The sequence below is a fragment of the Balaenoptera ricei genome, chromosome 1 (genome assembly GCF_028023285.1).
Source record: "Balaenoptera ricei isolate mBalRic1 chromosome 1, mBalRic1.hap2, whole genome shotgun sequence".
Classification (NCBI taxonomy): Eukaryota; Metazoa; Chordata; class Mammalia; order Artiodactyla; family Balaenopteridae; genus Balaenoptera; species Balaenoptera ricei.
This window is the reverse complement of record NC_082639.1, coordinates 183,874,044-183,901,151: the sequence shown is the minus strand read 5'-3', so window position 1 is coordinate 183,901,151 and position 27,108 is coordinate 183,874,044. Positions and strand designations below refer to the sequence as shown.

The 27,108-nt window shown below is 35.7% G+C and overlaps 1 protein-coding gene across 1 annotated transcript; it reads right to left on the bottom strand.

The window, feature by feature from the left end:
- Positions 1-1,715: 1,715 nt before the first annotated feature.
- On the bottom strand, positions 1,716-27,108 carry RGS18 (regulator of G protein signaling 18). The gene is made up of 5 exons (XM_059905837.1): positions 26,990-27,108; positions 26,398-26,499; positions 25,292-25,353; positions 3,956-4,122; positions 1,716-1,973 (listed from the first exon to the last, which is right to left on the bottom strand). Exons 1-5 carry the CDS (start codon positions 27,106-27,108, stop codon positions 1,716-1,718), a joined length of 708 nt encoding a protein of 235 aa, XP_059761820.1.

The window sequence follows — 27,108 nt, the reverse complement described above, 5'->3', positions numbered from 1 at the left end:
CTTGACTTCTTTCACTTCTACAATTGTTTATTTTGTTTTCTGTATTTGACTACTTATCCCCCCTACAGACATAAACTCTTTGAAGTCAAGGTTTAACTTCATCAAAAAGTCCTGGTATGTTTTTGAAGGGTCTCATGGAATATTTCATAATTTAAACAAGATATTGGATGCTTCTAAAGAGTATTACAAATGAAAAAGCTACATACTAGCTATCTGTGGTCCTAGAAAAATGCTGTTAAAATCAGTCCATGATTTTTTTCTGATGAGATCAGACAGCTTGTATAAAGTCTTAACTCTGTGTATAAAGCTATCAAACTCTTTGAAAAGAGACTACCACAAAAAAAGAAAATACAAATCAGCCAAAGAAAAAAGAAAAATAATTTTCTTAGTTGATCTTTGAAATGCATAATGCCTTGTTTTCGTATTCACAACAATATTGGGAATTGATTTAGCATTAAGATCAGTGACAAAATAACTCGATTAATACTTTCTACTCCAATGCCATTCTAAAATAAGAAAATATGTCTTTGTCTAATTTGATGACAGGAAGGATCATCAATAATCGGTGAGATAAACATTAACTGTATGAATGAAGAAGTTAAAAAATATTTATTACTATAGGTGATCTACAGTTTTATACTTTACAGTTCAACTAAAATAACATTTGCCAAAGCCAAGGGTATGACATTTTAAATACAGACATTTACACATCATGCAACACACATCTAAAAGTAACTATTTCCCTATAGGTAGAGACATACATACTTATTAGCATCATCGTATTTGAATAATATAGTATTAAATGATTCAGTGAGATTTGGAATAAGAACATGACCCATGGAGGAACACTATCTGAATATGAGCCAATGTGGCATGTGCCTGGGTTTCCAGGGCCTTGGACTCCTTGCCTCTTTATTTCCTTTCATTCCAAAAATAAAGGTTCATGACTCTGGGGATAAACCTCCTCTGGTCATCATTCAGATGACTGACTGCCCAGTATTTTAGCGGCAAGTTTTTCTCATAGATGAGAAGATGCTCCACTCTGTCCCAACCTGGAGCTATTGCAGCATCTGGTCATGTTTCTTTGACCAGCAGAAGCGGTTCCATGTAACTGAGTAAGCCCATGCTCACTTAGGAATGAGCACAAATGTGGATCCCATTCTTGATTATCAACCTCAGTTATGTATGACCTGGAAGTTCTGTAGAGATGAAATGTGTCCTCCCAAAAGTTCCTGTTGCTGGCTTATAACTAGAAGTGATATATTGCTATTCTTGAGCCAGGGTTCTATACTCTCTATAACTGAGCCAGAGAAAAGCTTCATCGTTATAGAAAATGTTGTCCGAATACATGGCTATCTGAGCATCATATAGTTTACATCTAGAAAAAAAATCCAAACTAGATATTTAGCCAAACTGTTGAAATTTTGCAAAAGTTTAACTTTTACAATCTTACACAACATCATTATTACTTCTTTTCTGCCTTTTAATTAAGCAATGTTTTTCTGACTATGAATGAAGTCAGATGGAAGCTTTTACAGAATATGTTGGCAGATAGAGTATATATTGTTAAAATAAAAATTTTGGTTTGCATTTTTTAAATCATTTCAAATGACGCACTTTATTTTGAAAGACTTACCAATTTGTTAACATAAACACACTATATCTTAGAAGCAGATATACAAGCTTGCCAGCAAAATGAGCAAAATTAATTTTCTTTATAACCAAATGGCAACATCTGACTTTACATCCTGGAATTCATTGTAGGTAAATGAACGTGATCGTCTTCTAAGATTTGTTGGTCTCTGAGGTCTTCCTTCTATCAAGTCTAAATAGATGTCAGATTTCAGAAAACGTGTGTAACTGTCTTGTTCCATGAGCTGATACACTCTGCTTTGTGCGGCATCAAAACTGTGGAGGGTGGGTTGGGTGATGCTTCTGGTAATGATTTCTTTGGTGTGAAAATCAAGGTTAACCTGGATAATAATAACAGTAATAAAAGTGTAATTATCGTCAGTCTACTTAAGTAAACACCTTTGAGAAACAGAAGTAAAGGACTGACTCCACGTTGGAGGGGGCATACGGCACTTGGATGCTTGGTGCTTTTCCTGTTGTGGGTCTAGGGATCCAGTGATTCACTCTGGGCTGGCATTTTACCTGGCTCTTCTCTCCCTTTGCACCCGGTCCTTATCACTCTCTGCTAGTGTAGGATCATGGAACAATGTAATGTTAGGTGTCCTAGAGATCATTAGATTCAACTCATTTTCAAAGTGGAAACTACACTTTGTAGAAATTCAATTATTTTGAGTGAGGGCAAGCAGTGTGTTTGGGACATATTTGGGATTTCAATGTGAGGCTTTTGCTATATCCCAGTGCTCTTTTCATTATATTATGATGTTTTCCTACAAGCAAACGTGTGCTGAAAATGCCTATATGCATATATACGTGTGTGTGTGTATATATATATAAAGATATAAAATCCTTTAATGCTTTTTATCAAAACATTGATGATATATTCAGCTTTGATGGTGCTAAGTTTTCAGTTTTCAGGTAGGTTTCTTCCTTTTCCTTGGTGGGTAACACCTCATAACCAGCTGCCTTTGTTTACTTGTGTGTAAGGGGAAGACAGGATAATACATTGAAACACAAAACAGATGGAGACATACTGAAACAAGGAAAATAACTGTCATTTCATGTGCGACAGTATCTACATAAGCAATGCTACCTCGTGGACAGCAACAATTTATAGTCAAACAGAACTCTTAACAGTGACAGATTATCTGTTCTACACTTCAGTGAAAAGACACTATTTGTTGAGCATGTACTAAAAATACAGAAACTCTATTTAATTCATATTCAAGGATACTGAAGTAATATTTACTGGTTTAATAGCCATTTTAGCAATTGTTTCATACAGTTACCTCATACTGAGCTTGCAGTAAAAAAAAAAAAAAATCACAATTGTTTTTTCACTTGAAGCATTGCCAAATTAGGTTTTCCTCATCTTTCTATTATGAAATTTTCTTTTAGTCTATCTTAATGTGTAAGGACAGTATTACAGGGCAAATGAAACTTTGTACAGGTAGATGAGCTAACGTTAAAACAGTACATAATACAAACTTCTTGATTTCTCTTACCTTCATCATGTATAAAAATCTTTAGTTTCTACAAGCAGTTACTTGTGCTAAGGTGATTAATATGATAAATGAATGAATCTAAATGTTGCAATTAATTGTATTCACTCTTAATCTAGAATAAAATACCCTGAGAAGTAACTTCAATTATACCTTTCCTTCCATAGCAATATCTTATAATGCATTCTGTTTGTAAATAGAAACCTATATACAGGCAGACCTCGGAGATATTGCGGGTTCCCTTCCAGACCACCTCAGTAAAGGGGATATCGCAATAAAGCGAGTCACACAAATTTTTTGGTTTCCCAGTGCATAAAAAAGTTATGTTTACATGATAATCCATTAAGTGTGTGATAGCATTATGACTAAAAAAACAACGTACATACCTTAATTTAAAAATACTTCATTGCGAAAAAAGGCTAACCATCATCTGAACCTTCAGTGAGTCACAGTAGAATCATCAAAGATCACTGATCACAGATCACCATAGCAAGTATAATAATAATAGTAAAGTAAGAAATATTGTGAGAACTACCTAAATGTTACATAGAGATAGGAAGTGAGCCAATGCTGTTGGAAAAATGGCACCGATAGACTTGTTCAAGGCAGGGCTGTCACAAACCTTCAATTTGTAAAAAACAAAATATATGTGAAGTGCAATAAAGTAAAGGGCAATAACATGAGGCATGCTTGTAAATAACCACCATTTTTGTTTCAACAAAATTCTGACCTTTCTGTTAGAATGTATGGCAGTACCGATTTGATGAAGACATATTCTCTCAAAAAGTTTTCAAACAGATGTAAATTTTTACAATCATCTTTACCTCTTGTGGAGCATCATTCTGTATAAATTTCTCATATATTGCTTTTGCTTTATGAATTATTTGTTGAGGGTCTTTGCTTTTCTTGAAATCTTCACAGGCTATCCAAAATTCAATGTTTTCCTCACTGAATTCAGTTTTAAGAAATCTGGTAAAAGTCTCCAGTCCATCTACCAAGAAAAGAAGTGATATATTTTAACTAAAAAATATTGATGCTGAGAAAATATGCGACTCGATATTAAAGTACAACCGTGAATGTTAGTGGAAGAAGCGTCTTCCCTCTAATTCAGGGCAGTAGCACACATCTTGCTCATGAGGAACCATGTTAACAATTAGCTGAAATCTTCACAACTATGAAAGGTAAGTACCATTTCTGTTGAAATGAGGCTGGTATCATACTTAGACCTGAGTAACAGGGACCTTAAATCTGGACCTCACTTTGGGTCTCTCTCAGCTGTGCCTTTCCCTGGGGTGAGTGTGGTAGGGTTATTCTACAGAGCCAAAGAGCCATTCCAGCTGGAGACCATCTCTCAACTTGTAGACCATGCTTCTTGGACTCAGGACCCTGAAATTCCCTGTAAAAGGCTTTGTGTTTCCAGGATTGGCACAGTCCTCTTCCCCCAAATACATCCACCAAAGGCACCTGACTCAGTGGAATGCACACCCCAAGGCTTGAGTGTGGACAGGACTTGAATTTGCACGCTGGAGTGTCCACCCAAATGTGCAAAGAGGCCTCTCACAGTGTGGAACCAAACCATGGGTGGAAAGTGAAGGTAGGGTAGAACTTATAGTGTAGAACTGTGGGAAGAGTCTGAGAATTTTATATTCAAACGTAATCTACCAAGTGTCACAATAGAAGGATAAAATGTCTATTTTTAACAGTTTATTAGCCTGATCTATAACTCTTAAGCATTTAGAAATATAGTATGGGGCCTCCATTTTCACTTTTTTCCTGAGCCCCAAGAATGTTAGGGGCAGGTATCAAATTTTGTGGAAGGCTGCCAGGGTTCAAGTTCTTGTTCAGCTAGTTACTATGTAGTTCTGAGTGAATTACTTTTCCTTTCTGTGCCTCAGTTTCTCAATATTTAAAATTAAGATAATGATAAAACCGACCTGATAGAGCTATTTAGAGAATTAGATGTGCCAAAATGTGCAGGACGCTTAAAACAGAAACTGGCATATAGCAAGTACTCTATCTGAGTTTTGATGGGGGGGGTGATGGTTATCATGATGTTGATGATCTTGATGACTATCATATTTTTTAGGCTCAGTTAGGTAAAGTTTCATAGCTAAAACTGTGGCAGACTCAGGATTCAACACTAAGACAATCTGACTTTAATAATAGGGTTCTTTCAACTGTTTATGATATTCTACTTTTTTGGCTAATAATTTTTTTTTTCATTTATTTTTGGTTGCGTTGGGTCTTTGTTGCCGCTCGTGGGTTTTCTCTAGTTGCGCGAGCGGGGTCTACTGTTTGTTGCGGTGCGCAGGCTTCTCCTTGTGGTGGCTTCTCTTGTTGCAGAGCATGGGCTATAGGCACGCAGGCTTCAGTAGTTGTGGCTTGAGGGCTCTAGAGCGCAGGCTCAGTAGTTGTAGTGCATGGGCTTAGTTGCTCCGCAGCATGTGGGCTCTTCCCAGACCAGGGCTCAAACCCATGTCCCCTGCATTGGCAGGCAGATTCTTAACCACTGTGCCACCAGGGAAGCCCCGGTATTTTTTAAAAAATTAAACTTCTTTGAGAAAATTATAGATTCACATGTAGTTGTAGGAAATAACAGACAGAGCCCATGTACCCTTTATCCAGTTTCCACCAATATAACATCTTGTAAAACTGTAGTAAAAATATCACAAATAGGATAATGATATAGTTAAGATACAGAATATTTCCTTGATTACAAGGATAGCTCATGTTGCCTTTTTACTGCTATACTCACATTTTTCCCACACCCAACTCCTCCTTCAATGTTAGGAACCAATATTCTGTTCTCCATTCCTATAATTTGGTCAATTCAAGAATATGATATAAGTGGAATCATGTAGTATATATTGTTTGGGGTGGCTTTTTACATCTACCGTGATTCGCTGGAGATTCATCAGTGTATCAGTAATTTGTTCCTTTTCATTGCCGTGTTGTATTCCATGGTATGGATTTGTTTAACCATTCCCGTTGAAGGTTTTGGGGGGCTATTATCAATAAGGATGCTATAAACATTTATGTATAGATTTTTTTTGTGTGTGTGTAGACATAAGATTTCATTTCTGTGGGATAAGAGAAGTGAAGCTGTTCAGTCATATGGTATTTGAAATAGAGAAGAGAGCATTATAGAAGCATTGAGAAAAGGTAAAAATGTTCCATCTAGTTTTTTCAGATAAATTTTCTCAGGGACTTCCCTGGCGGTCCAGTGGTTAAGACTCTGTGCTCCCAATGCAGGGGGCACATGTTTGACCCCTGGTTGGGGAACTAAGATCTCACATACTGCACAGCACGGCCAATAAATAAATAAATAAATAAATAAATTTTCTCAGAGAAATTCACATTTGAGTTGGATACAAACGATTTTTAGCAATCTTTCTTTAGATTTGTTCTCTACTCATAGTTATGACCCATTTCTCTTTCTGCTATCACAGGTGAGTAATTACACGAGGAAATTTCATGAGTCCTGTCTGGATTTCTCACTTGGCAGCATTTGATAATAATGACCCCCTCCTTTTTGAAGTATTCTTCTTCCTAGGATTCTAGGACACCATACCTCCTAATTTATACCATGCGATTACTTTAAGCCTGGCTTAATGTCTTCTGTTCCCTGGTTAAATGTGATGTTCGCTGGGATTCTGTTCTTTACATTCTTCTCCTTTTCTCGCCTCTTCTACCTCCCTTTTCTTTCTCTATCTTCCTGTATCCTCGTCTTCTAACATTTTTCCTGAAACTCCTTTCCCCCTTACTTCCCTCTGTACTTTATGCATACTGCTGGCACCTACAGGCAAAATAAGGCATTACAAATAATCTTGCAAAACAATAAAGTTTCTCTGAGTTAAATTTTGATCTAATTAAAAGATTTTAATCTCATTACAAGAAATCATTAGAAGAAAATTTTTCTCTTCACCTCAGATATTCCTCCAGCTACAGATCTATATCTTTCTCCTTACAAAGTCTTTTGAGTAAGCTTTCTGCAGTTGGTCTCTTAATCCCCTCCACTCATTTACCTCCCCATACACTAAAATGTGGTTTCTACTCAACGCTTGACTTAAATAATTTTTACCAAAATGACTTACTGTTATATTCCATGGAAAATTTTTTTTTCCAATCCATATATTACTTCATCTCTCTGTGACAGCAGGCGAAGATGAGATATGTCTGTAATTCTTTTCTATGGCACATACACTCTTGAGTTTCTTCTTATACCTCTGACTACTGCTTTTCTAAATACCTCTCAGTTTATCCTTCTTCCTTCTTCCCTTTAATTCCAATTCCAGGGCAATCACTTCAACACAACGAATATGCTGATGATTTTCAGAAATGATCTCCAGCTCAGATCTCTTTCCTGAGCTCCAAGCTCATATCACCCAACATTTGGTAAACATCTCCACTGAATTTCCCACCAAAATAATCACATCACAGCTGAATTCAATATCTTCACCCAAAAGCTTCCCAGAATGGTTCCCACGCAATGACACCATCCACTCAACAACTTAACCTGCAACCCTGGCATCCTTAGGGATCCCCAATTTTCTTCTCAACTCAATTGATAATCAAATCTTGTCAACTTTATCTGCTTTATGTATCATGCATCTGTCTTTCTATTTTTATTCCATCTGGAATTACCCTTATTCAGACCAGGATCATATTTTACATAGATTATTATAACAACCTTCTAAATGGTGACTCTGACTCCAGGCTTCCCTTGCTTCCCTCCCCTGCTAACCACCCCCCCCCCACTTTCCAAGTTTATTATTCACATTCTAGTCAGTAATATCTTCCTAGAGTACAAATTTAATTATGTTTCTTCACTGTTGAAAATTTTCCAACAATGCCCTTAATCTCTTTCCACTCTCTTTCTCACACTCTAAGCTCCAAGCACAGTGAAATAACTTAGAGTTCCATTCATGTGCCATGTTCTCACATCTCTTTAGCTTCTATTGGAAACATTTTCTCTTCCTACTCCAATTTTATCAATCTAATTTCATCAAGCTAATCTGTATCACCCATTGAAGTTTAAATTAGAGATCATTTTATCTGGAAAGATTTCACTGATCTCTCAAAAATAAGTTGGGTGTCCTTCATATATGACTTCCTACACTGGGTAACATTTAAACTATTGTGCTGCAGTTGCTTGCTTATTTTTGTTTCTCATGCTATATTGTGAGATTCATGAGATGAAGGCCCTTGTCTAATTTGCCACAAAAATCCCCAGCATGAAGAAAGCACTCAATATTTACTTATTGAAAGAAATAAGTAATAATTGAACACATGAGAAAAAGTACAAATTTTCATTAAAAATACAAAAGCTCTAGCAAAAAAATCTTGTTGAGGAGGCAGAGATGAGTTTGGAGATCATGATATGTTTGGAATTTGTGGGTCAGGGTACAGAGGAAAAAAAAAGAAGAAAGAAACATGCAGAGGGTGCCTGGAAGTCTAATGCAGGTTGCCTGTAGATCCTTGGCTGAGGGTCGGGCTGTACACGGGCAGGGCAAACTCTGTGAAGCCCAGAAGAGTATAGCTGCAGTGGTGATGAGAGGTAAATGGAGATCAGGGAGTTTGCATGGGTCTGGGAGACTTTGGATTTCTGGCCCAGCTATAGTGGAGATACCCAACAAAGGCTATGTTTTTGGTATAAATACTACAGGCAAGGTCTTTGTCTTCAAACTAAGATAAATTGGAAAGAGATTGGTTTTAAATATCAAACTGAACAGAAAGAATCAAGAGGATCCACCCGTGATTTAACTGACTGCCAGAAAAATAATCTAACGCTGTTTAAAGGAAGACAGCATAATCTAGATTCCTGTATCTTCCTCCTTGCTCACATACAATAAAAATTTATTAGGCATGCAAGAAATGTCTAATGTGACCCATTATCAATAACAAAAGCAGTCAGTAGAAACTGACCACAAGATATCCGAAATGTTGGAAATAGCACACAGGATGTTATAAAGCTATTATTTATATGTTGAAGAATGAAAAGGTTAAAAAAGACATAAGGAGTGAATAGATGCAAAAACTCAGAACAGAAATTGAAACTATAGAAAACAATCAAATGGAAATTCTAAAACTAAAATGGAAAATACCTGAAGCAAAAATTTAATTGGATCAGCATGACAACAGATTAACAACTGCCTAAGAAAAGATGAGTAGACTAGAAGACAGGAAGATAGAAATTATTTAATTTAGGATAGCAGAGGACTTCTCTGGTGGCACAGTAGTTAAGAATCTGCCTGCCAATGCAGGGGACACGGGTTTGAGCCCTGGTCTGGGAAGATCCCACATACCGCGGAGCAACAAAACCCGTGTGCCACAACTACTGAACCTGCGCTCTAGAGCCCACAAGCCACAAATACTGAGCCTGCATGCCACAGCTACTGAAGCCTGCATGCCTAGAACCTGTGCTCGGCAACAGGAGAAGCCACCACAATGAGAAGCCCGCACACTGCAACAAAGAGTAGCCCCCACTCACCACAACTAGAGAAAGCCCGCACACAGCAATGAAGACATAACACAGCCAAAAATTTTTTAAAAATTAAAAAAAAAAGGATAGCAGGAAACGGGGGGAAAAATTCACAATTATACTTGCAGATTTTAATTCTGTTCACTCATAAATTTATAGAACAAATAGATAGAATGTCAATCAGAATATATAAAACTTGAATATTATCAACTAAATCGACCTAATTGACAATTATATGACATTCTACCAAATACATCTTTTCAAGTGCACAAGAAAGATTATCCAAGATGGACCACATGTTAGGATTTAAAATGAATTTAAATTAACGTCAAAAGATTGAAGTCTTACAGAGTATGTCATTTGCCCATAAGGATTTTAATCAAAAATCAACTAGTCATTTTCACAATGTTGATTCTTCCAATCCAAGAACATGGTATATCTCTCCATCTGTTTGTATCATCTTTAATTTCTTTCATCAGTGTCTTATAGTTTTCTGCATACAGGTCTTTTGACTCCTTAAGTAGGTTTATTCCTAGGTATTTTATCTTTTTGTTGCAATGGTAAATGGGAGTGTTTCCTTAATTTCTCTTTCAGATTTTTCATTAGTGTATAGGAATGCAAGAGATTTCTACGCATTAATTTTGTGTCCTGCTACTTTACCAAATTCATTGATTAGCTCTACTAGTTTTCTGGTAGTGTCTTTAGGATTCTCTATGTATAGTATCATGTCATCTGCAAACAGTGACAGCTTTACTTCTTCTTTTCCAATTTGGATTCCTTTTATTTCTTTTTCTTCTCTGATTGCCATGACTAGGAATTCCAAAACTATGTTGAATAATAGTGGTGAGAGTGGACGTCCTTGTCTCGTTCCTGATCTTAGAGGAAATGCTTTCAGTTTTTCACCGTTGAGAATGATGTTTGCTGTGGGTTTGTCGTATATGACCTTTATTATGTTGAGGTAAGTTACCTCTATGCCTATTTTCTGAAGGGTTTTTATCATAACTGGGTGTTGAATTTTGTCAAAAGCTTTTTCTGCATCTACTGAGATGATCATATGGTTTTTATCCTTCAGTTTGTTAATATGGTATATCACACTGATTGATTTGCGTATATTGAAGAATCCTTGCATTCCTGGGATAAACCCCACTTGATCATGGTGTATGATCCTTTTAATGTGCTATTAGATTGTGTTTGCTAGTATTTTGTTGAGAATTTTTACATCTATGTTCATCAGTGATATTGGCCTGTAGTTTTCTTTCTTTGTGACATCTTTGTCTGGTTTTGGTATCAGGTTGATAGTGGCCTCGTAGAATGAGTTTGGGAGTGTTCCTCCCTCTGCTATACCTTGGAAGAGTTTGAGAAGGATAGGTGTTAGCTCTTCTCTAAACGTTTGATAGAATTCACCTGTGAAGCCTTCTGGTCCTGGGCTTTTATTTGTTGGAAGATTTTTAATCACAGTCTCAATTTCAGTGTTTGTGATTGGTCAGTTTATATTTTCTATTTCTTCCTGGTTCAGTCTTGGAAGGTTGTGCTTTTCTAAGAATTTGTCCATTTCTTCCAGGTTGTCCATTTTATTGGCATAGAGTTGCTTGTAGTAATCTCTCATGATCCTTTGTATTTCTGCAGTGTCAGTTGTTACTTCTCCTTTTCATTTCTAATTCTATTTATTTGAGTCTTCTCCCTTTTTTTCTTGATGAGTCTGGCTAATGGTTTATCAATTTTGTTTATCTTCTCAAAGAACCAGCTTTTAGTTTTATTGATCTGTGCTATTGTTTCCTTCATTTCTTTTCCATGCATTTCTAATCTGATCTCTATGATTTCTTTCCTTCTGCTAACATTGGGGTTTTTTTGTTCTTCTTTCTCTAATTGCTTTAGGTGTAAGGTTAGGTTGTTTATTTGAGATGTTTCTTGTTTCTTGAGGTAGGATTGTATTGCTATAAACTTCCCTCTTAGAACTGCTTTTGCTGCATCCCATAGGTTTTGGGTCGTTGTGTTTTCATTGTCATTTGTTTCTAGGTGTTTTTTTATTTCCTCTTTGATTTCTTCAGTGATCTCTTGGTTATTAAGTAGTGTATCGTTTAGCCTCCATGTATTTGTATTTTTTACAGATTTTTTCCTGTAATTGATATCTACTCTCATAGCATTGTGGTCAGAAAAGATACTTGATATGATTTCAATTTTCTTAAATTTACCAAGGCTTGATTTGTGACCCAAGATATGATCTATACTACCCAAAGCAATCTACAGATTCAATGCAATCCCTATCAAACTACCACTGGCATTTTTCACAGAACCAGAACAAAAAATTGCACAGTTTGTATAGAAACACAAAAGACCCTGAATAGCCAAAACAATCTTGAGAAAGAAAAATGGAGCTGGAGGAATCAGGCTCCTGGACTTCAGATGATACTACAAAGCTACAGTCATCAAGACAGTATGGTACTGGCACAAAAATAGAAATATAGATCAATGGAACAGGATAAAAAGCCCAGAGATAAACCCATGCACATATGGTCACCTTATCTTTGATAAAGGAGGCAAGAGTATACAATGGAGAAAAGACAGCCTCTTCAATAACAGCCTCTTCAATAAGTGGTGCTGGTAAAACTGGACAGCTACATGTAAAAGAATGAAATTAGAACACATCCAAACACCATACACAAAGATAAACTCAAAATGGATTAAAGACCTAAATGTAAGGCCAGACACTATCAAACTCTTGGAGGAAACCATAGGCAGAACACTTTGTGACATAAATCACAGCAAGATCCTTTTTGACCAATAGAAATAAAAACAAAAGTCAACAAATGGGACCTAATGAAACTTAAAAGCTTTTCACAGCAAAGGAAGCCATAAACAAGATGAAAAGACAACTCTCAGAATGGGAGAAAATATTCACAAACGAAGCAACTGACAAAGGATTTATCTCCAAAATATACAAGCAGCTCATGCAGCTCAATATCAAAATAACAAACAACCCAATCCAAAAATGGACAGAAGACCTAAATAGACATTTCTCCAAAGAAGATATACAGGTAGCTAACAAACACATGAAAGAATGCTCAACATCACTTATCATTAGAGAAATGCAAATCAAAACTACAATGAGGTGTCACCTCACACCAGTCAGAATGGGCATCATCAAAAAATCTACAGACAATAAATGCTTATGAGGGTATGGAGAAAAGGGAACCCTCTTGCACTGTTGGTGGGAATGTAAATTGATATAGCCACTATGGAGAACAGTATGGAGGTTCCTTAAAAAACTAAAAATAGAGCTACCATACGACCCAGCAATCCCACTACTGGGGATATACCCTGAGAAAACCATAATTCAAAAAGAGTCATGTACCACAATGTTCATTGCAGCTCTATTTACAAGAGCCAGAATATGGAAGTAACCTGTGTCCATCGACAGATGAGTTTGTAAGGAAGTTGTGGCATATATACACCATGGAATATTACTCAGCCATATAAAGAAATGAAATTGAGTTATTTGTAGTGAGGTGGATGGACCTAGAGGCTGTCTTACAGAGTGATGTAAGTCAGAAAAACAAATACCATATGCTAACACATATATATGGAATCTAAGGGGGAAAAAATGGTTCTGAAGAACCTAAGGGCAGGACAGGAATAAAGACACAGACATAGAGAATGGACTTGAGAACACAGGGAGGGGGAAGGGTAAGTTGCCACAAAGTGAGAGAATGGCATGGACTTATATATACTACCAAATGTAAAATAGCTAGTTGGAAGCAGCTGCTTAGCACAGGGAGATGAGCTTGGTGCGTTGTGACCACCTAGAGGGGTGGGATAGGGAGGGTGGGAGGGAGATACAAGAGGGAGGAGATATGGGGATATATGTATATGCATAGCTGATTCACTTTGTTATAAAGCAGAAACTAACACACCATTGTAAAGCAATTATACTCCAATAAAGGTGTTAAAAAAAATCAACTAGTAACATAGCTTTAAAAGCCCCCAAATATTTGGAAATAAAACAACACATATAAATAATTTATTGATCAAAGAAGAAATCAAAAGAGAAATTTGAAACTATTTACAATTGAATTATAATAAAAATACAGCACATTAAAATTTGTAGGATGTAGTTTAAACCGTATTTAGAGGGAAATTTACCACATGAAATGCTATACTAGTAAAAGATAAAATCCAAGTTTCTACTTTAAGAAGCTTTAAAAACAAGAGAAAATTAAAGCCACAGTAAGTTGAAGGAAAACAAATTATAAGTCTATGTAAAAGAAAACAAACTATAGAGAAAATTTACAAAGCCAAAAGTTGGTTCTTCGAAAACATTAATAAAATAGAACTCCTGGTGAGGGTGTTTCGTAGTAGTAGGAAGCAAATCAGTGATATTTCCACAGATCTTAGAGATATTACAAAGATAGTAAATATTATAAATGATTTTATGCCAATAAATATAATTTAAATAAAATGGGAAAATTGTTTAAAGAAAGCCTACCCAAACTGACACTGAAGTGAAAAATCTGAAACTCTAACTTAATAGATTTTTATAATAAAAATACCACCACCCCCCCAAAAAAAATGTTGGGCCCAGATTTGGTGAATTTCATCAAACGTTTAAGAAAAAAGTATTCTAATCTTATACAACTTCCAGAAAACAGTGGAGGGATGAATAATTTCCTTCTCATTTTAAGACACTAGGATAACTCTAATACTAAAACCTGACAAATGTAACACCAACACCACCCCCAGAAATAACGATTAAGAAAGGAAAAGGAAAAGAAAATTATAGACCAATGATCACAGATGTAAAGATTCTGAACAAAATATTAGAGACTTAAATTCAGGAATTTAAAAAGGGAGAAGCATACATTCTAGCATTAAGGCAAAAAAATTTGAAGTAAATGATAGCTTTCTTTGTCTACTCAACTTATTTTCACTTATATTCATTTCTTCTATTCACTGTTCTCTAGAACTATTCCTCATGGTCCATGATTATTTGTAATATAATAAGTTCCATATAGAATGAAGCAAGAAGAATGAATATGGTAGAATTATGGTGATAACTAAGAGGGTTTGCATTTTTAACATGTGTAGAGGTTTTGAGGGCTAAGTGCTGTTCATATGCATTACTACATTTAATACTACAACATATGTCTGGAATATGTCCTATATTCATTTTCGTAGCTGAGAAAACTGAGATTCATATAAATTCAATTGTCCCAGATCTCACTTTTCAAACAAACAAATTGTAGAAGTATATCTTTCTCAAGAAGGCAGCACTTTCTGTCATAGGTCGAGTTAACAGTCCTCCAAAGATGTCCATGCCCTAATCCTCAGAACCTGTGACTACATTACCTGACACGGAGCAAAAGCTTTGCTGATGTGATTAAGGTTAAGGACCTTGAGAGGGGCAAATTATCCTGGATTATCCAGGTGGACCCAATCTCATCACATGAGTGCTTAAAAGTGGAGGAGGAAGACAGAGAAGTGGGTCAGGGGGATGCAGTGTGAGAAGCACTGTTGCTGCCCTTCAAGATGGAAGAAGATGGTCAAGAGCCAAAGAATGTGGTGGCTTTCAGAGGGTGAGAGTGGCCTTAGTTTAGAGCCAGCAAGAGAATGGAGACCTTGGTCCAAAACTGCAAAGAGCTGAATTCTGCCAAGAACCCAAATGGGTAGGAAAGGGATTCTCCCCAAGACCTTCCACAAAGGACAACAGCCCGCTGACACCTTGATTATTTTTCCAGTGAGATCCATGCTACACTTCTGATCTACAGAACTGTAAGATAATATATTTGTGTTGTAAGTCCCTAAAGTTATCATAGTTTGTTACACAGCCACAGGAAACTACTACAATCCTCATCACGTGTTACATGTCACCATTTATTTCTCCTATATCTAGAACTTGTCCTGTTTGTCATGAAGCATTGTGTTTTCGTTTTTGTTTTTAATGATGAAAGCAACTGTTTGATTATATTAGAGATCCAGGAACTTAATGTAAGAAAACAACAGCCAGAAATGGCATAACCTACAGACATTCCTTAAGTGTTAGGTGTGGGATCTCTCCAAACACTACCATGATAGACGAGCCCTGTGGGCCTCTTCTACTCCGCTGCTCCTTCCATTGGTGTTTTCATTGGGGTGAGGGGAGAGTCTGCCATTTCTTTTCCTTGGTAAATTGATCCTGAGCACCAGATGTTAGTGGTTAAACCTTAGCGAAGAAACTGGGAAGACAAGCAAAGGTCAGTCTCAACAAAAATTTGAGAAGGCATCATAGGACTGACATGCAACCCAGAACTTGTCCACAGTGATTAGATGCTGGTAAGATAATTCCTGGTCAAACACAGCTGTCTTAAGGAGGCCTTAGTTCTAAGTGCTTCCTGTGTAAGTCAACAAATTCTAGTGTCTTAGGAGGAGGAAGAATGATCAATGTGGGTGATATTGAGCCACTCTTGTTCTTATTTCTCTAGCACAGTTAGTGTTTGATTTTCAAGATTTATTTCTCATGCTGTGTAGTGTGCTTTGCTCAGAATGTAGCAGGAAAATATAAATGGATAATGATTCTTTGAAGCATTTTGATAGAAGATTTTCCCCAAATACCTAAAAATGTATATATTCTCAGAGTAAAGTTAATGATCTATCTCTGTTTTTATTATTTTTAAGCCAAAATAGCTATCAAAGTGAACAACGGAGTCAGACAAGTGGGTTTTACCCTGACTTGTTAACCCACCAGCTGTCTTAGGGATTACTGTTCCTTAGTGTGGTCTGTTTGATTTTCCTTTCCACAACTCTTTTACCCTCTGTAGCTCAGTACCTGAACTTATAAAAAAGCAGGTTGAGTCATTACTATTGTTGAAGATTACATTCCTTTAATTTTTGAAAACTACGTCGCAGCAGCAACCTTTCTGACTTCAGGTAAAGCTGGAGCCCCAGGCTGATGACTTTAGAAAATAGGCTGAATAAGCATCATTTGGCTACTGATTGGCAACAGCTTGAAAACTTCTTCCTTTTCCATTTATGTGACTACAAAGATGGTTTTGTTGCATAATCTCTGGTTTTACTTTTTGTCTTTTTTTTTTCCTTCTTCTTCTTCTGTAATGATCCCAGAAGGAAACAAGGAGGCTAAGGCAAAACATGCCTTTCAACCCCTAAATCAAAACTGAAGTAGAATTTGAAATGTGGGCAATGTTTAGGTGTGTGAAAGAAAAACCTCAACAAAAACAACCATCTGTAGACCAATTGGCTTAAACCAAACTTTAGGTAGTTACGTAGTCATGCCCCAGCCTCTGGCCAGAACTTTAAAAAAATATATTGAGAATTCCCCCTTGATGAATTTTTAGTGTAATCAAAAACCTCTGCTTAGCACCCATACTTCCTTCCTCTTTAAAATTTCTAAAATGTTTGCCCTTTTTTCCTCCAATTAACATCCACTTTTTGCTGGATTGAATCCTAAATATATGTATATTCTCTTAATTTATCTCTCATAATTATCTTCAACTGATAGATTCTTTGTATTTTTTAATAGAATTCTGAAATTTCTTATTTGCTCGGTAGCTGCTATGAAGTAGATTTCTGAGGAGAATTCCTTGACTAGATATTAGGAAACAATTGGAAGCAAGACAGCAAAATGATTGTGAGAACATCTTCAGGTAGTCCTAATTAAAAAAGCAAAAGTGGTCGTATGGAAATGTGCACTCTGATATTGAAAAGCCTGTCATTGGGTGGTATTGTCCTGTGTGTTCATGATGTGGGTTCTGCCTCTTCCCCTCCCACAATGAGAGACATTTGTCTTGTTCTTACTTGCTCCTCTGTTACTATTTAAATGGAAATTAAAGGAAAGTTAGCAAATAAAATGCCTGCTATCTTACAACAGAACAGTCTCTTCCAGGTCAGACCAAGATTGGAAAGAGGAAATTAAGAATATGTTTTATTGGGCTTATGAATAAAGTTACTTTGACTCCAGTGAAGGGAAATGCTTTTTGGATTTCATTTTATTCTATCTATATGTCATATAGAAGCATGGATTGATCAGTTTTAAAATACCAAACTATTCCTAAAGCAAGTTGATAAATTACTGTGACAATTTTAGGAGGATATGGTCATTACTTTTCCTATTAATAAATCTCAATTATAAGAAACTTTTTGTATTGACACCTAGAAGGGATCATCCATATGCCAGACAACTGAAATTGTTACTTATTAAAAATAACTTCCTTCGTCTATCTTTTATTTGTGAAACACCTAGTGTGAACCTGAGGACTGTATTATAAACTGAAAATGCAATGATATTAATTACAATAGTTAGAAGTTTTGAGTCTTTGCTAAGGCCTTGGCACACTGCTATATGCCTTTTTTGGGGCAGTTCCATTTAATTTTCACATCAGCCCTAAGGAGTTAAGTCCTGTTCTACCCATTTATACAGATGAAGAAGCTGAGATTCAGAGAGTTAAGTTGCCCTGAATCTTACCGCTGGGAAAAGATAGCACAGGGGTTTGAATCCAGGTTTATTTTGTTTATAATTATAGAATGTTTATCTTTCAACTGCCATGAAACAACAAAGTCTTTACTGTTGAGGAATATGGAGATTAATAGGCAAGATAGGCATGTATAGACCAAGGACTAAGGAATGAGAATTGCAGGGCTGACTAATTCTGTTTGGAGCAGCAGAGAAAAATCAGCTTACTTAAGATGACTATAGAAGCCTTCCAGAAAATAGCATGAATGCTACTTAAATGGTCCTTCACTAATTCACAAAGCATGAGTGAGTGTCAGCTCTGTACCAGCCGTTGTGCTTTGGAGTATCATGTAAAAGCCCTTCGTTACCGTGCTTAGGCTTGAGTTTGATACAGACATTCAAAATGAAGTCACAGCACTAACGTAAGGAAAAGCGCTGTGTGTTTAAAAGTGCTCGTGGTGAGTTAATCAAAGTGAATGGATCTTGTTGGCATAATATGAATATAATAGGGGAGAATAAATACTGATTCAAGAAACAAATTAATGATGAATGAGAAGGTAGTTCATCTATTTAAAAGTTTAAGTAAATGACTTTTTAAAAAATAATACGTAATATCGTGCAGGATTATCCCAGCACACTAGTTACTTCCTGTTTCTCTTACTCACTTGGCAGCTGCATGAAGTCAGGTCACAATGGAACCATTTCTCACACACAGGCAGTAACTTACTAAACAGTTCTTTAGAAGGAAGCAGTGGTGAAGACACCTGCCAAAAGTGCTTGATAGAACCCGGGATTAGAGTTCACACTGGAAGAAGCTGTCTCGATGTGTCATACAAATATGAAATGCTTGTAATTGCATGTTGCTAAATTGAAACTCTGACATCTGTTGGAGTATTTTTCTGATGCCAAGAAACCAAATGAAACAAAAAGTCAAGGAACTCAGAAGTTGGAAACCCAAGTACAATGTGGTATCTTAAGTACTAGGTTGCCTTGCTTCTCCTTTGGTATTTGACTTTGGACCTGCCACAGAGTGTGGTGGTTACTCATGCAATAATGATTTGTTTGTGTGGCCCATTTATAATCTAGACTGGATTTTACTTACTTTTATTTTTTAGATAGATCAAGTAATTGCATGTTTGTTATGGGTCAGCTTGATTCAGAAAGTTAAATTTGCAGAACCCTGGAATCCCTTATCTTGCAGAAAACGGTGACTGAAAATTGGAAAGGGCAGCTTAAAAAGCCACAAGGTGAAAAGTGTAAGGAGAAGTGCTAATTTCCTTCTCCAAAAGAGAAGTATGCACTTCCTTGTAGCCTTTCCTCAAAGTCAGTAATATGTACTTCCCACAGTATCAGTTCATATTTTTAAATCAAGGGGGTGAAATGACTTACATATTCCTTTTATCCTACCTTATTATGAATTATTCTCGAAATTAAGCTTAGTATATATGATCACAATTTAAGGTGCAAAAAGCCCAAGCGCATAGTTGTTAATAAAAAGACTAAAAATATTGGAATTATTTGCAATGACTGGAAAAAAGGATGTACAGGAAAATAAACAGGTAGTAGTTGGAAGTTTTTTTTTATTGACAGAGATTCCCTTCATAGGAAATAACCTTCTCTTTCAAATCTTTACTTATCAAGTATGTGAGATGGTTAGAAAATCTTTCTATAATCAATCATGCTTCCATATTCTAGATGTGTGCCTATAAAATCCTGCAAAACTTCTGATAAACTTTACCAGCGACTAAAAAAGTTCAAACTCTCACCTGTTATCTTCTCCAAATCTTTTTTTTTCTACCTCTATTTCTGATCTATAAAAGGCACTCTTACCTTCCTATTAATATGGAACAAAATCTGGAGATCTTTGGCTCCTTTTTCTTCATCTCCTATTTCTTCACCATCTCACTTTACAACATACGTACACATTCAGTCAGTCACCAAGTTCTTCCATTTTCTTTCCAAAATAGCCCTTACATTGAGGTTAACTTTGATATTTGTAACAACCTTGTAGGTCGTCCTATTATATGCGTAGAATTCTACCTTTCTATGCATCAGAGTTAGCTTTCTAACAAACAAACTCTTCTTGAGTTTGTCCCCTACTTGACTTTCCAATGTGATTGTTCACTACTCTTTACCTCAGTGAAAGGGACCTGCTTGCTTTCCTAGGTTATGCCCAAATCGCTTATTTCTCTAGCCCTTTTCCTGCCTTTTTCTCTACTCAGGAATAACCTTTTCCTCTGCCTGTTGAAATCTTCCACACATCGACATCATTTCGTGTAATGATTTTCTAAAACCTACATGAAACATTGCAAGTTCTACCGGCATTTTTTAAACTATTTTAGCCAATTGTTTTCAAAACTATGTACTATCAGCAGCATCGTTTTACTTTCAAAGCTGTCTTACGCAGAACCATATAAATATATGCATACAAACACTCACAAATATGTGAGTGTAATATACATATATGTGTAATTTTATTGGAATTAATTGATTTGCTAAGTTCATATTGGTAACATTTATTTTCATAAAGTCAATTGGTAAGAAGACTGATAACTAAATTTGAAATTGGTGATTATGAATGACAGTCTGATACTGGTTTTGGGTTTATTCTTTTTGTTTTTCTTAAACAACATTTAGAAATTATTGATATATATGGTTTTAAATCATAGATTTTTATGATTCATTTTGCAGCTTCAGGCAAATTTGTCAATAAACAGGGAAGGCAGGAAAAAAATTACCCTAATATCTGCAGAGAAACAAATGAGGAATGGAAGTTAAATTATTGATGGACTGCAGTGTATTAAATTTACTGTATAACGTATTTGAGTTCATTTTTTAAAATAAACATTTACTTTTAGAATAGATTTACAGAAGAGTTATGAAGATAGGACAGAGCTTCCACACACCCCACACCTCCAGATCCCTGCTATTATTAACATCTTACATTGGTAAGGTACATATGTTATATATATTTTTTATATATATAAATTTATTTATTTATTTATTTATTTTTGGCTGCATTGGGTCTTCGTTGCTGCACGCGGGCTTTCTCTAGTTGCAGCGAGCGGGGGCTACTCTTCGTTGTGGTGCATGGGCTTCTCATTGCAGTGGCTTCTCTTGTTGCGGAGCACAGGCTCTAGGCGTGTGGGCTTCAGTAGTTGTGGCATGTGGGCCCAGTAGTTGTGGCTTGCGGGGTCTAGAGTGCAGGCTCAGTAGCTGTGGTGCACGGACTTAGTTGCTCCGCGGCATGTGGGATCTTCCCGGGCCAGGGCTCGAACCCGTGTCCCCTGCATTGGCAGGCAGATTCCTAACCACTGCGCCACCAGGGAAGCCCCTACATATGTTATAATTAATAAACAAATACCGATACATTATTATTAACTAAAGTCCCTACTTTGGTTATATTTCCTTGGATTTTACCTTCTGTGCTTTGTTTAATTTTAAAAGAGTTAAGCTACATTTTAGGAATGAAATATGAATATAATAGTGGAATTATCAAAACACTCCATGGATTCTTTGGTTTGGTGGAACACAGCAAAACACTCTTCTTTCTGCTTAAGTTTCAGCTATTACCTGTTACCCTAAGCCACCCTTTTTCAAATTATATTTCTCAATAAAGAATTACTTTCTCTCTAGTTCGCTAAATAAATTGCACTGTTTAATGCCCCATGCCTATGTTGGCTTTCTGCTTGGATGATCTCTTTCTCTCTTTGTCCAGCTAGTGAATTTTTGATTAATCCCCTAAAATCTAGCATAAGAATCATCTACTCTATGGCTCCTTTCCTAAAGATGCTAATAATTATTCTGCAGTGGTTTTAGTATCAGGCTTTTTTTTTTTCAAATAAATACTCAAATTTCCGATGTATTTTGTTTGACTTATCACTTCACTTCCCATTTGAATAAATGTAATACAATTTCCATTTCCTTTATATAGATATGGCATACAGAATTTGAGAAACTTACACATTTAACTAAAGGGAAATTCTATAAAATCTGATAGAGCAAGGTCTTGAAGTGTGTGTGTGTTTGTGTATGTATGAGTATAGGAACTTTCCTTTTTTTTTCTTTTTGGCCTACAGTCAAGTCAATAGAAATGAGCGGAATTTGACCATTGCAACCATGAGACTTTCTTAGGTGATTATTTTAAGCTTTATAATTTAATATTACAATAAGATTTGCAATTTAGAATAACTGAATTTGGGGGCTTGATTAAAAGAATACCATTAACATAATTTTTTGTGAATCCAATATAATTTAATTAGCACTTTGATCATGAGTGATGATAATAATGTCCAAGTGGGTCAGTGCTGATTTTTGTTATTCATGTTACCCCGTCTAGGTTCAAACTGCTGCGATTTTACAGAACTTTAGTATTTCCACCAGTAGAGAACAGAGAGGAGCAGATTTTTTTCCATTTGGTTTTGACTGCTTGTAAAGCAACATGATTATAGAATGCCAGGGGAGGATTTTCTGTAGGACTAATTACCTAGAGAGAATCTTTATTCTCTCTAATGGGTCATGAGAGTATGGTGAAATTATTATATACCAATTTATTAAGTTAAAGAAAGAAGTCCAGCTTATATATTTCTTTCCATTGAAATTTAACCCTGTAAGTGATGTTTATACAGCTGGGAGCAGGTTGCAAAACAGAAAAAGATTATTAAATTTATTGTTGATAATTATTTTTCATGATAGCAGAAACCATTTACATTTGTGTAGTGTCAAACAGTTATTGACTTCTTGCAACCTAAGTGTCCATCAACAGATAAATAAAGAAGATGTGGCACATATATACAATGGAATATTACTCAGCCATAAAAAGAAACGAAATTGAGTTATTTGTAGTGAGGTGGATGGACCTAGAGACTGTCATAGAGAGTGAAGTAAGTCAGAAAGAGAAAAATAAGTACTGTATGCTAACACATATGTATGGAATCTAAAAATAATAATAATGGTTCTGAAGAACCTAGGGGCAGGACAGGAATAAAGACTCAGATGTAGAGCATGGACTTGAGGACATGGGGAGGGGGAAGGGTAAGCTGGGACGAAGTGAGAGAGTGGCATGGACTTATACATACTACCAAATGTAAAATAGCTAGTGGGAAGCAGCCACATAGCACAGGGAGATGAGCTTGGTGCTTTGTGAACACCTAGAAGGGTGGGATAGGGAGGGTGGGAAGGAGAAGCAAGAGAGAGGAGATATGACGATATATGTATATGTATAGCTGATTCACTTTGTTACAAAGCAGAAACTAACACACCATTGTAAAGCAATTATACTCCAATAAAGATGTTAGAAAAAAACAAAACAAAACAGAAAACAGTTATTGGCTTCTTATTCATCATCTCATTTAATCCTGACAGAAATTTATTTCTATTGGAGCTAAAGACATTGTGATCTCCACTTACAGTTGAGGAAGCTGAATATGAAAGTGATTAAGAAAGTGATTGTGTGGCAGAAGAGAACCAGAACTCAAATCTCAAAAGGGACCCAGGACTAAGTTTTTCCTAGCAACAAATTTGGTTATATTATTCGAGCACTTAATATTTACCAGGTGATGTGCTGGGTTTGGAGATCCACAGATGAAAAGACATGTTTCCTTATGATAAACATTCAAACTGGAAAAAAAAAAATGAATTCCACTTCTTTTTTTCCTTGCTCTGACTAGTGAAGAGGCTCAAGGGCTGAGTTGTGCCCAAATGGTGGAAATAATAGGAGATTAAAAGAAGAGATAAGTTTGGGAGGCATGAATTGGGGAGGAAAGTTTTACACAGGTTGTAATTAGATAAATACCTGAACCAAGACAGTGACAGAGGAGATAATGAGAATGAGAGATAGATTTTACATATATTTGGCAAGAATTTTAACAAAAGTCAAGAAATGGGTGGATATTGGGAATGAAGAAAAGTTGAAGAAAGCTGTTCACATTATTTTTCTCCAAAATAGGGAGTGATAGAGCATTAAGGTGAAGTGAGGATGGAGTAACACATTAAATTTTTTTCAGCATGAACTTCCTTTCTTACCACTACCCTCCATTTTCACTACATCCTTGCCTAAATTTAAGCCTTGATTTCTCTACCTATACTTTTCTTTCTCTGAGTCAATATTACAGTTCAGAGGCAGAATCTGTTTTCATTGGAAGAGGGAAAGTCTTCAGGGAGAGTCTGCAGGAATAGGATTCTCGGTCAGTAAATCCAGGGGAAAACGAACTGGTCACCAAAACCTTACAGATGGATGGACAATTAGGAGAAAATTACAGGACATGAAGACAGATTAGAAAAGTTGGTTTCATCAAAGAGTGCACAGTACTTGAGGCTGAATTGCAAGTACTGTACTCCCAGCAATAGGAGCTCCTGCTTCCTGTAGACACCTTAGGATGAGAAAACCAGCCTCGGCTAACTCAAAGAAATGTGGTAAGGAATAGAAGAACTTGGAGATACAAATAAAAGCTGTGGGCTAGAGGAAGTGTGTGGCTATTTGGTAGTGATAAAGTGTTGCTTCTTAAGCAGACTCTGCCTGGTTTAATGTGGAAAGCAATGAACCCTGTGGTTGCTTAGCCTCATCGCCTACTCAGTTCAATCTGTCAGTTTTGCTCCCTGAAAGAAATCGTGGACTGAATAAAGGCAAGAAAAAAAAGCTTACTCAGCTGTTACCTTATGAAATTGACTCTAAGGATTAGCAATCCAGGCAGCCTGTCCTCTGACCCGTGCTTGGACAAACTCAGTATTTGTCCTCACTTTCCATCTCATCTACAAAGCTCCACCTTAAATGCCCACCTGATTCTCAACTACTCTGCAAAATTCTGATGACTGATGCGAAGAGTGAAGCATTTATAAAATTAAAACAATATATATTTTCATGAAGGTTTCCTAAATGTCCATGAAAAGAACTACTTTAGATTTTTGATCACTTAACAGTAAAAATAACACAGATAATCTGGGATTTAATAAAACCAAGGGTCTCATTCACAAACTAAAAACACTGAAAATGTGAAACTATTCATCCAGCACCAAGAAATATTTCATCCACCATAAGTAATTCTTAATAAAATAAGAGGATTTTTAAAATACTCTTATTAGTTGACTATTCTATTATTTATTTTTGTAGATCAAAAACTCATATTGCTGTAAATTATCAATCAAACTAAATTTTTATGACAACCTGTTTTGTATAGTTACATACATATTTTGTATACTTTTCCATTAAAGAATAAAGTATTTGGGAAAAGTAGCACTAACCTTTATGGGAAAGCAGTTTGTCAAATGATTCACCCCATATCACTGCTTCTTCAGGAGAGATTCTGTTCAAGAAACAAAATGTTTTATAATGGAGTGTGCAGAAACTCTACTTGTGAATCTGCTCTAACATGTGCTATCACACTGTTCTTTTCAGTCATATTTCACAGGATTTCTCCTTTGATTATTATACAATGGAAATTGTATTTATATTGGAAAGTTCAAAAACATTGGTCAACTTTCTTTTGGTTTTTGCCTATAAAACAATGTGTTAAAATAACATTATTTTCTCATGAATTATTTTATTTTCCAGGGAAAAATAATCATGTGTTAGGTTAAAAACAAAGAAATCAGGTCAATTATCTTTCTTAATTTGGCAAATAGAAGAACCTAATCTAACAGTGTCTTTCAGTCAAACTTTTTTAAAACTGCAATTTCCTTGAAACTCTTACCAAAATATGCAACAATTTTTTTTTTTTAAACAGATACAGGAAGTTTGACTAATGAAGTTTTAAAGGGGTAAGAAATAGGAAGCATTTTTAATACAACAAATATTTTAGAAATGTTGATAATTGAAAATTGAATATATTTGTCTTAGATCTTTTATTGGTCGTATTTCATATTTGGAAAAATTTATATTATCCTAGTGTATAAGCTTATTCCATTTTCTGTTTGAACTAAAGAAATGGCTAAAAGTTACAAAACATCCCTTTTTGTGCTTTACTTGATACTGTACCTAGGGCATTTTTTCCAAACTACTGAAGAAAGAGATGAATAGCACTTCTCAATGACATTGTGCAAACTTTTAAATTGATGAGTATTTCATCAGTTTAAAATACAAAGTGATGAAGGAGTAAAATATATCATTTAAAATTGACAGGTATATAATTTTAAAAGAGCATCTTTAAATTTTTATGAGATTACTTAATTCAAGCTATTAAAATGGTTTAATTTTATGGAATATTTCTAGCTTTTTTGAAATGAGATCACTAACCTTCCTTATATTACTGTGTAATATCCAATAAAATGGTAATCCCTAATTTCCTCTTTCTTAAATCTTTAATGATAGAATCAGCAAATGTCCCCCGAAATAATTACAAGTTATTCACCTTGTTTCTTTGGCCAATTGCCCAGATCTGCTGGAAAGAGTATCTTCGTGAAACTCAGGTTTCTGCACAAGAAGACTTAGCCTATTTCTTTTTTCCTTAGCTCTGTAATGAAAAGGCATTAGCTTCAGGACAACTTGGATGACAATTGATATCTCTCCTTCTGACTGTCAAACAGATTTGGCATTGGTAATCACCTGGACACCCCTTCTCACCCACCTCCCTCACTCTAGACACACTCAGTGGTTTTCTTAAGAATTTCATTTAAATACTGTTTATGGAGGAATTAGGATAGCATATGCGAAATATACTTGGTTTTTTTCCCCTCAGTGACTTTAAAGTATTTGAGATTATATTTCAATAAATATTATTACTAGTTCTCCTGTGTGGTTAAAATTGTTGCACTTTAAAAAAAAAATAAAAACACTTACAGATTTAACAGTTATTTACTCCTAATAAATAGATTTTTTTTCAGTTGTAATATTACAGTCAATATATTTTCAACCAGATATTTTAAAAACAAGTGCTAACAAATATTCAATGTCAATCATGTTTTTAAAAGTATAAGGCTGACTTAAAAAATTATGATTTTTACCTGATTTTGGCTTCTTTGCTTGTTTCTTCTTTTCCCGAACCATATATTAACTTGAAAAAAGTTTTTTCTTTTGGTTCACACATATTTAATTGAGAAAAGAAAACCAATGATGTTTCCAT